This window comes from Crocuta crocuta, unplaced genomic scaffold (assembly GCF_008692635.1).
Source record: "Crocuta crocuta isolate KB4526 unplaced genomic scaffold, BGI_CrCroc_1.0 scaffold11, whole genome shotgun sequence".
NCBI lineage: Eukaryota > Metazoa > Chordata > Mammalia > Carnivora > Hyaenidae > Crocuta > Crocuta crocuta.
The window spans coordinates 3,606,917-3,624,026 of record NW_027528624.1 but is presented as its reverse complement, the minus strand read 5'-3'; the positions used below and the strand labels follow the sequence as shown (position 1 = coordinate 3,624,026).

The 17,110-nt window shown below is 47.2% G+C and overlaps 1 protein-coding gene across 1 annotated transcript in view; it reads right to left on the bottom strand.

Annotated features, from left to right (window-relative positions):
* Nucleotides 1-2,756: 2,756 nt before the first annotated feature.
* The window catches only part of ZDHHC14 (zDHHC palmitoyltransferase 14), a 120,127-nt gene continuing 105,773 nt past the window's right edge, over nucleotides 2,757-17,110 (bottom strand). The window contains exon 9 of the mRNA XM_077755071.1: nucleotides 2,757-3,998. Coding sequence (XP_077611197.1) covers nucleotides 3,600-3,998 — 399 coding nt within the window. The 3' untranslated portion in view covers nucleotides 2,757-3,599. The remainder of the gene's footprint in view (nucleotides 3,999-17,110) is intronic.

The window sequence follows — 17,110 nt, the reverse complement described above, 5'->3', positions numbered from 1 at the left end:
GTAGCTCAAGTTCCAGAATTGCCCTGCAGATGCCTTTGCAAGCCCCAGTGCCAGGGACACTTACTGCCAATTTTAGAAAATTCATTTTTCTTGTGGCTGAATCAGACAGGAAGGCCCAGGCCTAAGGCATAAAAGCTTAGGGGGCTTTCAAAAACCCATTCAGGTCCAGTAGGAGCCTGGCTCATGAAACAGGGTTTGCTTCTTGTTTTGAACCCCAGTCAGTAATCCTAGACACAACAGGGGAAGACCACAGTATACACTGGTGGGGGGGAGGGGCGGCGCTGAGCTCTGAAAGACTCTCTCTCTGCTACTGTGGACCAGAACAGGGATCTGGCATTTTGCTGGCACAGGGTGGGGTTATGGCATTATTCTCACAGGCTCAAATAATTACAGATGAAATGGAATAAGCAGAAATGCCTGGCCGATTCTCCCCAGGCACAGAATGACATGTCATCCTGCTCTTTCAGATACAGGCTATCAGCTCCATCCAACATCCTTCCTGAGGACCAGGACATTCCAGCTAAATTCAGCCTCCGAGTGCCTGGGAGGCCAGCAGGCCCCAGAGCACTCCTGGGAGAATGAGAGCAGATGAATTTTTAAACAACAAGATGAGTGTGTATGTGTGTGTCTATGTTTGATAATGTTCCAAACTTTAATAGCATGGTAAAATATTTATCTTATTTTTATAGCCAGCATGCAATCAACTCATAACATACTGACGGAATTTAGAAAGATCAAGGTCTACTCAGCCACAGCTAGATAGAACCACTCAACATTTAAAAAAATATATATTTATCAGTTAATGGGAACTGTAGACCCATCACCAGAAGTCATTTTCCTGAGATCATGCGTACACCCCAGGGGAAGAAGGGGGCTCCTGGGAGCACAGTCGTTCATTCTACAGACTCTCCATTCTTTTCTAAGCCACAGAGGGAAGGGTTGTGAGTAGCTCTCTGGTTTGTGGTTTTAAGAAGTAAATGGTCTTAGCAAATTGGCCGATTCAAGTTAATCTCCCTCTTGAACCCTGACCAGCCTTGAATAGCCTTGATTTGTTTCCCTGAAATTCCCAGTCCTCTTTTTGATAAATGATGTCCATGGGACAGGGATGAGGGTGGAGTGGAAGGTTGGTAATAAGTATTATGTAAATACTGATTATTAAAGAAAAATAAAAGATCCTTACTTTTTGGATTTTTTCATAAGGAGGTGGAAAGAAGGAGTAGTCATGTGAAATCAGCAACCACTGAATTAGACGATGTTGGGAATGGAAAGACTACATGGGTGATGGGTATTAAGGAGGGCACATGTTGTTAGGAGCACTGGGTATTGTGTGTAAGTGATGAACCACTGAATTCTACTCCTGAAACCAATGTTGCCTGCATGTCAACTAACTAGAATTTAAATAAAATGTGACGAAAGAAAAGTCAACGTGAATTATGCATAAAATTAAAATGACACAAAGTTAAAAAAAATGGAAAGACTCTAAAGCCCATTGTCTTCATCCTTCAGATGAAGCAACTGGGAATGGATTGAGCCACACAGGTACAGGAGTGAGGACTGACCCATCCTTGTTTTTCACTGGGGCCAACAGTCTCCCAGGGTCTCTGGGCAGCAGATGGAAGGAAGAAGGAGGCAAAAAGCAGAGGGTTTGGGTCTTTACAGAAGGCACATTGTGGGGCTGTCACTTTTTGCTCGCAGGCAGTGCGTGCAGAGAATTCCTATGTGTTGATGACCATGAGCGTGCGCGCGCGTGTGTGTGCGGCTGTGTAAGGAAGACCGCTCTCCCCCTTATAAGTTCCAAGTACAAGTAGTTAGGGGGTCCAGAACATTCTCAAAGGCTACATACAATTTACCTTTCCTGTTCTCTATTCGTATATACAGTACGAGAAATAAAGATGGTTCAAAGATACCACCACGCAAGGATTCTGTGGTTATTTTCAGCACAAATTATTTTTCCACCGACAAAGAATTGGCTTTATTCCAAATAAGACTTTAGGTTGTGCTTTTCTTTTTCTTTTCTCCTTTCCTTTTCTTTTATACACAATGGCAACTCTTTCTCAGGAGAAATAGCTTTTTTCCATAAATTTAAGTCACTGGGGCATCTTGTACCACTGATCAACAATCTTGTGTTTCCTATGGTTGTGAGGGGCACCATTGTGATTCTGAACTTGAATTTATCATCTGGATAGAAGGAAGGACAGGGCCTGCTGAGCCCCTGCATCTGCTCCCAGAGTGACTTACTCCCCAGATGCTAGGCCAGCTCCCTTCTGGATGATAAATGAAGTGAATGAAGGGGTAATTTTGTTAATTCCATTCTGACTAGTGTCTGGCTAAGAATGACAATCTGCATGATCTGGGCCCAAACTTTAAGCCGGTTTCTCCTCCTCCTTTTTTGGTATCTTAGTAGGACCGCAGGTGGCCCTTTCTGACCCCTGGGGATACATGAACACACATAGATGGCCCCACAGTGGCCCTCGTCCCTGCACACCCTCTCCCCGCCATCGACTAACCACTGTGTGGCAATCTGTGAATGTGGGGCAAAGTCTGTAGAAAAGCTACCCTCTTACCTGAGAAATCATCCTGTAAAAAACAAAACCAAACCAAACCCAAAACCACCCCAATTCAAATATTTTACTTTTGGCTCTTGTGAGACCATTCCTTGCTAGGGAATACTTCAATATAAGCAAACTCTCCACAGGCCATCCAGATGGCTGCGTTGTCACGGAAGCTGTTAAGGATAACTGTACGCGGATCCGAAAGAACAGAGGACATCATTTTATTGGCTGTCCACAGGAGGTTTGGTCACACAAGGAGGTGGAGGCTGTGGCAGGCGTGGTACAACACAATACCTCATCTAACTACTAAACAGAAGGTTAACTGATACCGGATAGGCTAAAACCCCAGCGACCCTCTGCAGCCCGGGGCGCCACCGGCCCCTGGATAATGGAGCTGAAGAAGCCGAAGAAGCCGATCGTCCCATCAGTCTTGGTGTGTCGCACGTCTTCCCATAAAACAGCACTTGAAGACTCACCAAATTAGAAGCAAGCAAGCAAGCAAGCGGCACTTCCGTTTGAATACCAACACCGCTGCAAACGGACGTAGCGTGGCATGCAAATCCAGAGCTGGTCTTTTTTTTTTCCCCTTAAGGTTTTTTTTTTTTTCATTAACAAATGGAATGGCATGTCTATTTCAGATATTAGTAGCATAACACGTAAGTGCAATTTCAGTCTGGCCGCAAGTGTCCTCGACCTTCCATGCGTCCATCAGGAGAGCGGCAAGCAGGCAGCAGAACATCGCCCTTTCCCCCCAGACTCTGCGGCCCCAGAGCCTCCTCTCTTCCCAGGCCCACCCCCCTCAAATTCCAAATGCCTGCAAATAGTTACTTCTTGTATTTTTGCTGTTACCAAGGCAGTCAGGCTGGGGAAGAAAATTCAACTAAAGCCAAGCTGTAGTTGGGCCCTGAAGCCCTGCCCTCCTCTGCCACGGGAGGGGGTCCGTTTACTCTGCCAGTGGTCTCTGTGCCCCAGGACTGGAGTTGTCCTCGCCACCGTGGAGCTGGGTCATGGGAAAGCTCCTGCCGTCTGCAGCCCCCAGGGCTGTGGTCACACGGAGCTGAGCTTCACCAGGCCGCGCACGGAGTCCTCATGCAGAGAGTCCTGGCTGGCCAGACCCAGGACGTGCATGGTGCGGCTGTGGGCCAGGGGGCTGCCCGCCAGCATCCGGGGCGGTGAGGGCGCTTCCTCTGGTGTCAGGAACTGGTGGCCCACGTGCTCCTCTTTCAGGGGCAGGATGTCTGTGAGCGTGGCCTCGGCAGTGAGGTTGGGCATGGAGGAGGGCGGCGTGGGCTGCCCGAGCGTCAGGCTGGCGCAGGGTGTGCCCAGGCCCGGCTTCCCGGGCAGGTGCAGCTCGTCGCTGGTGAGGCTGGGCTCGCTCTGCAGCAGGGGCGTGGCCGCGGCCTGCAAAACGAATTTGGTGCTCTGAATGCACTGGTCTTGGTCGCACTGGAGAGCAGCAGGGAGCCAGCAGAGAGAAGGTGGGGATGAGAAGGGCACAGGGTGGGGAGGGAAGGGGGCACGGGGGGCCAGGGAAGGGCAGGATCAAGAGAGAAAGAGAGAGACCCATTAGTGACACCTCAGTCAGACAGGGAAGAGAGCCTGCACAGCCGCCCGGTTTCATCCGGAGACGCCCAGCACAGAAGTGGTGAGTGCAAACACCCGGCATCTAAATACGCCTTCACTGAGAGTACTGACCCCCGCAGCCGCCCAGGGAGTTACACGCAGCCAGAGGCTGCCATGCACCTGGTCCCTGTTGGCAGACACAAGCCTGCAGATAGAGTCACAGGCTCTACCACCTGGAGCAGTCTGAAGTGGCTGTCTTTCAGACGCTGAAAACCACTTTTTCTCTATTGTTTTAAAAACATAGTGGCCTGGAGACCTAGTTCACCGCAGCCTGATTCACAAGAGCCACAGCCCAAAGGCAGAAGCAACAGTCCATCAAAGGATGAATGAACAAAATGTGGGATGAACAACGGACCACTACTGAGACATAAAAAGGAAGGAAATCCTAACACACACTCCGACACAGATGAACCCTGAGGACGTCACACTAAGTGAAGTAAGTCGGTCACAAATGGGCAAATATTCTACGTTTCCACTTACAGTAGTACCTACGGCAGTTACCTTTGTAAAAACAGAGAGTAGAGAGAAGGGCGGTTGTGGGGGGGAAGGGAGGGGGAGGGAGCTGGTGTTCACGGGGACAGAGTCCCAGGTTTGAGAGATGAAGGGTCCTGGAGATGGAGGGTAGTGATCTTTGCACAACAATGTGAGGGTACTTATTGCCACTGAACTATACGATTAAAAATGGTTAAAGTGGTAAATTGTACGTTCTGTATATTTTACTACAAAAAGAAAGAAAGAGAAGCTCCTCGGGGTCTGGGCAGACTGTTCACAAAGCCCTAGAATTCCCCACTGCTAACTTTCCATCAGCTTCAAGAACCATTAATTGAGCTTCTGTGGCTTTTTATTTTTAATCTGTGAAAGAAAATGCCAACATTTTACAAGAGACTTCCTTCTCTCCTCAGCGTTCTTACATCGTATTACACCTCGTGTCCTTTGCCTCCCTCACTGGGCAAAGGAAATGGTGTGAACACACTTTTGGCCAATCGAATGTGAATCTCTGGTCCTCTGTAAACCCTCCCTTGACCATGGGGGCAGGTTTCAGATCATCCAGAAGAGATTTCGATGGCATGCAGACACCTTGAACTTGAGCATGTGTAGTAACTCCTCAGAGAGTTTCAGGAACCATTCTTCCATGGGAAGGAGGGAGAATCGGTGTGAGGCAAACCCGGGGCTGAGTCTGCCTGACTACAAATCTCTTTCTACTACTGCATGTGACACATAGTAGGTGCTTAATAAATGTTCCTTGTCTTATTATCCTCTCTTCTCTTTTTCAGAACCCCTGAGTTACTGTAGAATCTGTGCTAATGGGTTTGCAAAGGAGGTGCCTCACTTCCTGCCAAGGGGATACTCAGGACTGCTGTCACTCACCCACCTCCAGGAAGGGAACAGCCCACACCATGCACCACGTGGCCTTTAGGGAGGAGAGAGAATTCATCAGAAGTTCTGACTCCTTAGGCTTTTCTTTCATTTGCTCCTGTGTGTATAATGGGTGTCTTTCTACAATCACAAGTGGTACCCCGCTGCCCAGAGGAGGAAAAGGAAGAGCTGTAGTCTCTTATGAACTCACAGGCTTTAGAGGGCAAAAGACCTTGATTCCGGGCAAGAGTAGAGCTCTTTAAAAAAGGAAAGCCAGGGGTGCCTGGGTGGCTCAGTCGGTTAAGCGTCCGCCTTTGGCTCAGGTCATGGTCTCATGGTTTGTGGGTTTGAGCCCCGCACTGGGCTCCGTGCTGACAGCTATCTCAGAGCCTGGAGCCTGTTTCAGATTCTGTATCTCCCTCTCTCTCTGACCCTCTCCTGCTCATGCTGTCTCTATCTCTCTCTCTCAAAAATAAATAAATAAATAAAAACATTAAAACAAATTTAAAAAAAGGAAGGAAAGCCAGTCCCCTGGGAGACCCTCATTTTTTTTCTTCTTCTAAATATAATTTTTTATCAAGTTGGCTAACATACAGCATATACAGTATGCTCTTGGTTTCAGGAGTAGTTTCCCATGATTCATCGCTTACATACAACACCCAGTGCTCATCCAAACAAGTGCCCTCCTCAATGCCCGTCACCCACTTGCCCCTCTCCCCCACGCCCCCATCACCTTCCGTTTGTCTCTGTCTTTAAAAGTCTCTTATGGTTTGCCTCCCTCTCTGTTTGAAACTATTTTTTCCCCTTCCCTTCCCTTCCCTTCCCCCATGGTCTTCTATTAAGTTTCTCAAATTCCACATAGGACTGAAAACATATCTTTCTCGGACTTATTTCACTTAGCATAATGTCCTCCAGTTCCATCCACATTGTTGCCAATGGCAAGATTTCATTCTTTCTCATTGCCAAGTAGTGGTCCGTGGTAAGGAGACCCTCACTTTTCTCTTGGCCTTCATCTCAGTCCAGGGAGCTCAGCAACACCCAGAGCCTGGGGCCTGGGCTGGAAGGCCGGTCACATCTGTACTCCCTATACTCATCTTCCCAAGCACAACTATGCGGTTTTGCCACAAGGGTGTTTTCCCACGAGGCTGCTCTCGCAGGGGGTTTCAGCTTGGCGTGGAGGGGCTTTCTGGTGGGAAGTGCAGAGGCGCACATGGGGGCTGCGGGCAGGCTGGGCCATGCTCTCCAGTACTGTCCATTTGGTCCAGCACATCAGCTCTGTCTTGACAGGGCAGAGGCGAGGAAGAGCAACTTTCTGATGAATCATATTCATCTTCTGCAAACTGATCCAGGGCTTTGGATATATTGTGCTTTGCAAAGAACGTTTTGTGAAAATCACCACTTGGTATTCTTACGGACAGCTGAGCTCCCACACTGCCTCCCTTTCCCTGGGCTCAGTGCAGCCTGTGCGCAGGCCGGCCGGCAACCCCAGAGCCCAGCCCAGAGCTGCAGACAGCAGGCCCTCTTCTGGGTTCTGGAATCTTGTTCTCAGTCCTCCCTCCTGGAGCCCTCGCTATTCCTCATACCTTCTGTCTATACAGTACCCTCAGCTCTGAGGAAAGATAAAACTGCAAATCAGATTTGCTTGTCTCTGTTGACCTGCAGGAGGCCTTTTTTTTTTTTTTTTTTAACTGAAACCTAATTGGCAAATTCTATTTTAGGGATCAGTGCAAGACAGACTCTTATAGGCTCAGGTATTCTGTTAGAGGGCAGAGCTGGAGATTTTCAAGGTCAGGGGTGCAGGCAAGAGGAGACGGTTGCCCCCGCCTTCTTCCTCCTCTCTCCAGGTCACTGTCCATTTCCTCCTCCCTGATCACACTCCTCCAGCCATGCCCACAGCAGGACCCAGGGGCGGGCCCCCTCCAGAACTTCCGGAGGTGAAGTGGGGCTGAACGTGTCCTCCGAGGCCTTACACTAACATCCCTGCTGACTCCAACAAGCCTGCGCGTACCTGGGGTGGGCTTACTCTGAAACCATGAGGCTTAGGATAGGGCCCCTCCAAGGCCTGGTTCCTGCATGCTGTTTTCTTTCTTATAAAGAGAAAGCCCCCTCCAAACCTGGGGCCAATCCTGTGTACACCTATTGGCATTTTCCTGTGGCCAAACTGGCAACTTGTTAAAACGGTAACAAATCCATGCTCAGCCTCCCAGCTGACTGTTGAAAATGCTGTCCAGTTTACCAGGGGTGAAGCCTAGGGACTTAAATACATGGAAATAAATTTAGCCTAAACCATTTAATTAAAAAAAAACTAAATATAAGTCATCCAGAAATATTTTCAAAATGATTATTCTGAACTCCGACTTGTGTTAATGGACTTCAAGCACCTCCTCTATAGAGTTCTTTAAACATTTTAAAAGAGGACTGTCTTTCTGAGTATAGTTACGGAGTTTCCTTTGTTCTAGGGAAATGCGGTTTCACATTAATAATTAACTTACTCTTTGTCCTGCACCACTACCCACCGGTTTAACCTGTGGTGGTGATATCAGTGAGCACAGTTACTGGGACCATGAACCTAAGTGTCTAAATCCTGCTGCACCCATAACTTTGAAGATAATTTGCCACATTCAAACCGATTTTCCTCTGGATGATCAATCCATTAGGGGGTACCCAGGGACCAAGCTTTGTTCTACCGGATTTTGTCCATATAAAGCTTCCTATTGGCTCTATGGGGCTATGAATTTTTATCAGATTCCAACCACGGATAGTACAATGACTATAATTCTCATACTATTTTGGCATTTTGGAACATCTTCTTAGAAAAGACTCAATGATTAGGAGACATCCAAATTTGTTTAAAGCTCAGAACTTTTCCTCATTTTGCACGAATCCCCAGGAGGGTGGGTTGATAAACCTTTATGGCTGCAATCCCATTTGAGAACTTGGCTAGTATTGTCAGGGTTACTGTGGAGATGACCCGTGAAAAGATGTTCGTGTTCGTATACCTCCTCCTTTTTACCTTTGCTTCTGATTCCTATTTGCCCATTTCTTGATTTTTCTACTTAATTTTCTTTCTTTCTGGCCTTCCCAATTCTCTTCTCTGCTTTCTCCTCCACCTTTTCTTTTCATGGGTTTCCCCTCCCACTTCTCTTTTTCTGCTCTCTTCACCTTCACGTCTGCCTCTTCTCCCTTTCCTCTCTTCCTCCTACCTGTTTTCTCTTAGATGCTTCCGCCACCCCCCACCTCCTTGGCTTTTCATTTGCCAACTCCTCTCTTCAACCAGTAGGGGGAGACATCACTGCTTGCTTTTTCCTGACAACTTGTAGCAGGGCTTATACTCCAGCACAAATACCAAGACCCCCATCAGTGTATTATTTTATCTAACCAGTTATATAATCTTAAGAAAAACCAATAAACACATGGATATTGGGCAGTGGCAATCCCTCTACTACAAATAGGAAATTGAGAAACTCATGCGATCATTCCAAAACAACACTTTAAAGGTTCCTATTTATCAATATCAGGTTGAATCATATGAAATTGCCATTTAAAAGTCAAAAATCATCCAAATGCTGAATTCCAATGGAACAGAAGCCTGATTGCTTGCAAGAGGGTCTGTGGGAAGAGCCTTCTGCTGCAGCATCAAATGACCACTGATAGGTACGCTGGAGCATTTGCTGTGGCTGCAGTGCCGCGCCTGGCGGCTGGCTGATTTACTGCCCACATGAATCTCTGCATCTAACTTGCAAAGAAGTTTATGGTTCGGATGTTCGGATGTTGCACACATTATCATTTAATCTGAAAACACCATAGATATCACTTATTTTCTGTTTCTGCAGATTTTCAAATAAAATTGCTCGTGCTGGAAGACATTTGATTTCACTCTGGCTGGCTCTTTGTTTGAAATAAACCTAGCACACAGATCAAGTGCTGTGAAAAGCAAATCTGGGAGTTTTCTAGACGGTTTTGTATACAAATTAAGAGTGAATGAAATTATTTATTTCTTCTGCTCCAATTCTGTCAAAAGTACTAGCACTGGGCACCATTTATTTCTGCTTGGCTGTGAAGCCGTGTTCTCGGGTCTTGTGAGTGCTCATTTACAGCCACAGAAACGCTATAAACTTTTAAAATTCACCTAAAATGTAGGTTAGGAGGAGAGCTTCCTTTTTATTCTGTCACTTAACATTACCATTTAAGTGTGTGTAAGTTACTTTTTCTACTATGTTAGATTTTTCAGATGATGCGTTGAGAGTTCTGCAATATTTATTCACAAATTTATTTTAATAAATCATGTAACTGCTAGATGCAGTCTTTTTTGATATTGGATTAAAGGGCAATTAAAAATTAGATTAAGTAAATGTAACCAATGATCTTCTAACAAACAAAAGTTCTAATGGGCCATGAACTATGGTTCTTAGCTTTGTGGGTAGCATGTGGTTGCAAAGGATCTTTTAGTTACAAGTGTCAGATGTGAGCATAAACTCTGACCCCAGTGCTATACAGAGCTTCAATTATTTGGCAAGCAATTGAAATATACATACTAAAAACTGGGTCATAACTGGATGTCCTGACTGTGTATATGTGGAAAGAACTTCAATTTTAGGTAATAATAAAAGCCAGCAATGAGGAAAACAGGAACAATGAAAATGTGATCTGCAAGTAATTCCAGTGTGGCTGCTTAGAATGTCATTGGCCTTCAGATGACAGAGGCTCTACTGAAGTTACACACACCCTTTTAATGCTTTAGATAGCCCTTCATTACTTTTCTAACATTTTCTTCCTCAGGAATTTGTAGTAGAGGGATCACTTAGGCACTAAACAACCATCCCCAACCCCAAATGGTGGGGGTGCTAACTCCCCCACCCTAAAGATCTTTGGGGTGGGGGCTTCTGAGTGTTGGGCATTTCCCTCGTGGACTGGGCAGGATTTGCATCTAGTCCTGGTTCTGACCTACAGGGCCATACAAAACACATCTCATCTTTCCCCCATGGGGGTGTTCACATCCAGCCTCCCCTGAAGATGTTCTGATATATTTGGGGGGCACTGTCAGTAGTGGGTAGGAGCCTTGAGACCAGGAAGAGTTCTCTCAGCTGTACGCCAAGCGGGTTTCTCATAACACAGGCAGCATGGGGAGGTAGACAGTGTGTGGGGCTCCAAGTCAGTTCACTTTTAGATTTATGGGCAGCCCACTTTATAATTGGTAAATGATTTCTTTTTTTTTTTAAATGTTTTTTTTTTTATTTATTTCTAGGAGAGAGAGAGAGAGAGAGAGACAGCGTGAGCAGGGGAGGGTCAGAGAGAGAGGGAGTCACAGACTGAAACAGGCTCCAGGCTCTGAGCTGGCAGTCAGCACAGAGCCCGACGCGGGGCTCGAACCCACGAACCGCAAGATCATGACCTAAGCGAAAGTCGGACGCTTAACTGACTAAGCCACCCAGGCGCCCCTGATTTCTGTATAATCATACACGTGCTTGGGAATTATCATAAAGTGAGAGAAACCTAGCCCACAAGTCACTTCTAAAATGTGGTAACACTTCCATGAAAGCTAAATTTAATTAATTAAATTAACATGAAGTTGACATCATCATGGGTCTTGTAGACATTAAACATTTATTAATTTTGATTTTGTAGTTTGCATGTTTTAGAGCTTGTCATGTTTTTCTCAGGTCTTAAAACGTTTCATAGTCCCTGGAAAAGCACACAGGCACTTTGCTGACAGGGTCCAGTGGGGAGGGCCGTGACCTCTGGTCTCCCGGCCCAAGGACTAATTTGATCCTATGAAGGCTGTCACTGCACCAAAGAGAACTCTGTCCCTCTGGTCCCTAGTTCCATATTCACAGAGGAGCGTTTTACAGATGTGAGGAAATCGGAGTGAGGAAGGAATGAGGTGTGGGAAGAAGAGAGAAACAAACTAGTATTTGTGCAGAAATCCTCAGGAGAAGGCCCTTGAGGGAAACTTTCACACACACTCAATTGAACATTTAATGAGCACCTCCTATGTGTCAGGCTGTGTCATTCCCTGGGGCGGGGAGAGTGGGGCACACCGGGTCTCGGTCAGCTCCAGCCACCACCCAGGAAGGTGAGCACCACCCTCCCCATGCTACTTCATGGTTTAGGAACTGGAGGCTCTTGGGGTTACAGGTTTCCCATGATGCCCCAGCCGCCAGTGTCAGGACTGGCGAAGGCCAGCCCAGGCGCAGTGATGCCACACCGGGCTCTCTCCCTACACCTTTCCCTGCCGTGCCAAGTACTTAACTCTATTTGCAAAGCTTTTCCTATCATTGTCTTTTGGCTTTACTCTGTCATCCTCACTACTATCCAGTTAGACCAAGAGACTCGATTTGACTTGGCGAGGGCACAGCTGACGGGAGGCAGGGGAGAGAAAGTTAGAAAAAGAGAATTAATGTTGATTTTCAAAAAATGATCTTCCAGCACGAGATGAAATCAGGTTAGTATCTCAGGTGACAAACATGAGCAACTCACAGCTTTTTTAAAAAAATGCCAGATCAACTGATACTTCTAGGATAACTAACAAAGTCAACTCACATCTCTACTGTTTCTAAGTGAATTTCTACAAACCATGTTACTCTTCTGTAAGTACAGGGAAGCAAGCCGTCTCTAGGCTTTCCCAGCTACCTGCAGGGCACCTCGCCAAACCACCCCCCAGCGACCTGTGGGCACCTCGCCAACCCACCCCCCAGCTATCTGTGGGCACCCAAACGCCACAGCCAGCACCCCCTAACCTGCCCCTCTTCCTGTGTCTCCCTTTGATGACTTGTACGATCACCTTGTCACCAAGCTGAAAGGCGGGACCATCCCTGGCTTCTTGTCCCCAGACCTCCCCCGTGACTCCATCTTCAAGTCCCAGACTATTGGTGCCTCTTTTCTGCTGTCCTGGCCAGCCCCGGCGCCCCCCTTTTGCCCCAAAGAGCCTCCTAGGCTCCATTCTACCCCACGTGAAAATCTGATGGTGCTACTCACTAAACTGAGTCTCTGCAGTGGCTCCGTGCCATGCATAGAACAAAAGTCACGCTAGTTTTAAGGCACCCAGGGCTCTTCACACGCTTCCTCTCCTGCCTTGGCTCCGCCTGCTTTGCAACCCCCACCAGGTAACTCCGGCCTCCCGCTCCCACACAGGCGCACGGGTCGGCCCCACGTGTGCCTGGGCCTCTGTCTGTGCTCTGCCTGGAGCATCTCTCCCACCGCTGGGCGGCTAGTCGTTGTCATCAATCTTTTAATATTTGGCTCGGACGTCATCTCCTCCAGGAAGCTCTGCCTGAAATCCAAGCACTTGTTGTTGGGAGTTACACGACTCCCTGGCCTCTCGTTTGCTAGCACGTTCTGCTGAAATCTCCCGGCACCTGAATATGAATGTTCTCTAAACAGATCATGTCTTAGTTGAGCCAAACTGGCCTAAGGTTTTTCAAAAAAGCTTTCTTGGTGTTAAAGCAAAATAGGGCTCAAAAATCATTCCTTTCAACCCAAGCTTGTACCGTTCAGGAGACTCTGAGGCTGCGGGGACGATTTTCAGTGCGGGCTGATGATTAGAATCACCTCCAGAGGAGTCTGACTTCACTGGGCTCAGGATATCAGCGTTGTGATTCTAACGTGCATCTGAGGCTGAGGCCCACTGGACTGAGGTAAACTGAGCCACCAGCCGTAAGGGCCAGATCTGACGATGTTCAGCTGACACCAATTTGAGGGCTTTTTGAAGCTGAATTAGTGGAATGCAGCCAGGTCTTGAACCACTGGCTGTGTGACTCTGAGCAGGCCGGTCATTATCCCATGGCCTCCATTTCATGCTTTGTAAAATGGGGATACTCTGCAGGTTGTTATGGGGATTAAATGAGATAATCCTTGCAATAATAGTGTCAACACTGTCCACACTCTGCCAATTACAAAGAGTGATAAACCCCAGCAGAGATGCACTTGACCATAGTACAATTCTCTACCAAATAAACTTGGTTCCACTTTTAGAACTGCCTGAAATTTACTTTGTGATTCTGACAAATTCAACTTTAAGGGATTTAAAGCCAGTTTTCACATTTGTCTGATTAGGGATTAGAAAACAAGACCTTTTTTTTTTTTTAATTGATCATGAGCTCTAATTATATCCAGTGAATGAAACAGAGAGATAAAAAGGAAGACAGTGGATTGCTTGTGGACAAATTGCTCTTAGTGATCATGCATGTTTCCAAAAGAGCAAAAGGTGAGGGCCGGGGTGTCCACTGCTACATCAGACGCTAGAAAACCTGGAGGGCTTCAGGTTCCTTCTTTCCAGACACCGCTGGTCCTGGTGTGCTGGCTCAGTGTGTAGGGATACTGGTGGTCGTGTCTGTTACAGGCAAACTAAGCCAGTCAAACGAAAGGAAGGAATGTTACAGTTTGCCTCAAAGAATTAGTTTATTCTCAATCAGTAAATATTTTAGCTCCAGATTTTGACAATTCCTGGAAACTGCTTGGTATGTAGATTTCTCTTGGTCCTGGCGTTACTTACTCCAAGTAGGAGTAAAGCAAAGCAAACAGCGTGGGGCCCGCAGCCGGGGCTGAAGCCACTTGGCTAGAGGCCCCCAGCTCTCTCCTCTGGGGCGTAATGTGCATCTCACAGCACATGAGGAACACAAAACATCAATTCTCCCCTTCAGGGCTTACTGCACATGTTCCTTCACTCTCACCACGGCCCATGGCTACTTCCTCCCTCTCCCTTCACATCTGCAAATTACTCTCATTTTCTATTTGCTTTTACTTTTTCAGGCTTATTTTTTCTTCCTTTCGCCTATTTCCATAAGACAATACTGCCCTTTGACCAAAGAGACAATGGCAACAAATTAGGAAACCTCATGAAATAAACTCCTAGAAAGACACATACTATTGAAATGGACTCAGGAACAAATAGAAAATCTGAATGGACCTGTCATAGGTAATGAGTGAATCAATCATCAAAAAACTACCCACAGAGAAAAGCTGGGGACCACATGGCTTTACCAATGAGTTCTACCAGATCTTTTAAAAAGAATCCCAGTTCCTCAGCAACTTTTCCAAAAAGAAGAGGAAGAAACACTTTTCAACTCAGTCTATGAAGCTAATATTAACCCTGATACCAACAACAAAATTATTGAAAGAAAAGGAAATTGCAGACCAAAATCTTTTATGAATATAGATGTAAACATCCTCAACAAAACACTAGCAAGCCAAATCCAGCAACATATAAAAGGGATTATACACCAGGGCTAGGTGGGATTTATCCTACAAATTCGAGAAACATGAGACAAATAAGAAGGGGCAGTTCTGGTATGAAGCCCAGATGCAGCACATCCCCCACTCCTGCACCCGGTGCTGGGTCTCAGTCTGTGTCAGGGCGGGTGGGAGGCGTGGGAGGAACCAGGGGTCACAGAGTTTACCCCCTTCCAGGAGGAGGTGGCTCCCTCTCCTGTGTACGGGGACTGAGAAGTTGTTCTCTGCTCTTCTGACCTATCCGTCAAGCTGCAAAGATCAGAGACTCACAGAGAGCTTTGAGCTGGTTGGGGCTTTAGGGACACGTTAGTCCCCCTCCCATTTGTAGTGGCGGAAACTGAGGGCCGCAGAGGCAGGACGACGTGCTAACAACCAGGGAGGTAACTGGTGGAAGCCAGGAATGGAGCTCTTGCTCCCGGCTTCCTTCCCATCCAGGCTCTTCCCCTCACCCGAGTCACGTCCATTGCTGTCTAGTTGCTCAGTGTGGATGAAACTGACCTGCTGATCTTGTCACCATGGAAACCAGGGAGATGATAATAATAACAACATAGCTGATACTTACATATAATTCTTACTTTGTGCTAGGCAAGGTTTTAAGTGTTTTACATACATTAGCTCCCTTAATCCCCATAGAAACTCTACAAGGTAAGGGTATTGATATGTTCCCATTTTATGAATGAAAACACTGAGGCAGAGAGAGGTTAAGCTACTTGTCAAGGTCACTCATCTAGACAGTGTAAGAAGTCTGGCTCTTTGCACAATTAATCCCCACATGCTCTTCAAAAGGAGGTAAGAAAGGCCTCTGTAAAGCCTGGTGCTTGACTATGAAGTGCTTTCCATGTGAAAGAGAGGTCTCTACACCCTTTTTATCCCTGCTGGACCATGTTGACCCAGGGACCAGTCTCCAAGACTGTGCTATTTACCAAATCTGGAGCGGAAGTACCAGGATTTTGATTTTTGTCTCTGATAGGAAGAAGGTGGGCCATGGGACTCAGTGACGTGCAGCTACTCTACTGTGGAGTCCATGGGAGGGAGGGGGGAGACACTGGTCCAAAAAGTGTAAGCACAATGTCATGAATCTGAACTTAGGGGGCGCAGATGGCATTGGGGTTGAGGCGGCTGGAGTGTTACTGTACAGGAAGGCTCCCGGGGGACGACATGTACCTTGGTCATTCCTTTATATCCCATGGCACTTTCAGCACCCTGTCCTACAAGCTCTTCAGGAAAGATCTGTGTATGGCTGGACAAAGAGACGAATGAAGTTTGTGTTTGTGCGCGTGTGTGTGCACACGCGCGCATGCGCGCGCTGTGGACACATGGTGCTGTGGGATGTGGTGTCTTCTGCCTCCACATGGGTGAGCGAGGCAGAGGGGGCATGAAGTCGGGGTGCAGTCGGCCTTGGCAGGTTCCCCAGGCTCACAGGTCCTCATGCAGCCCCTGACTCAGGACGCCATGGTTCCTGTGGTCGGGACTGAGCAGGACTCACTGCAGGTCAGAGCTCTTCCTGAGACCCCGAGCTGACTGGCACTTAAGGCGTGTGGACCCACACTTGAGGCTCATCTCCAGATAGAGGGGAGAACACGAGGGCAAGGAGCCCCAAGGTTTTAAATACCCTCATGCTTCCTGACAGAAGAGTTCAAGTCAGAGATGAACTGATGCCTTAAAAAGAATTCATGCTTTGGACTCAATGATAAGGGCTTAGCAATGGCAACTGCTTCACCATTACAAGCTTCTTGTTAATCTCGGAAGTGTTCTCTATACACAATCCTTATGGCATCAAGACCAGTGCCTTCAGGGTCACTGTTTACTTGGGAGATGGCCTTCCCGCGGGAATAGGCAGTGGCACCCGAACCATTCCTGCCAGGCCAGTGCCCTCGGGGGTATGCCCTTCAAATGGGGTTACGGTGCGGTCAACTTGGACCAGACTCCAGAGGGCATGAGAGCAGTTTGATGACTCTGATTAACTATACAGACTTCCCTGCGTCCTTTGTTAAACCTGCCCTCTCTCGCTCTCATAGAGGCACATAGTAGGTACTCAGTAAATGTGTGGGATTAATAAATTATGCCCTCATCTCATCTTAACATAAAGTGGCTTAATAGTGTCAACATCTTGAAGGTAGCCTTGCTTACTTTTTAAATCTAGTGAAAGCGTACAGCATGGTGGGATCAGTACTGCAGGAGTCACAGGGTAAAACTGACATAAGTTCATTGGTTTTGAGAAGGACCAGTGCCGTTGGTGGGGTCTCCTAGTGCAGGTTCCTACTTCCTTTACGTATGTGTCTGTGTCTTGTCCCTGGACACTGCCTCCTTGAGGGCAGATGGACGGCACTCCACAGACCCTGCATGCCTAC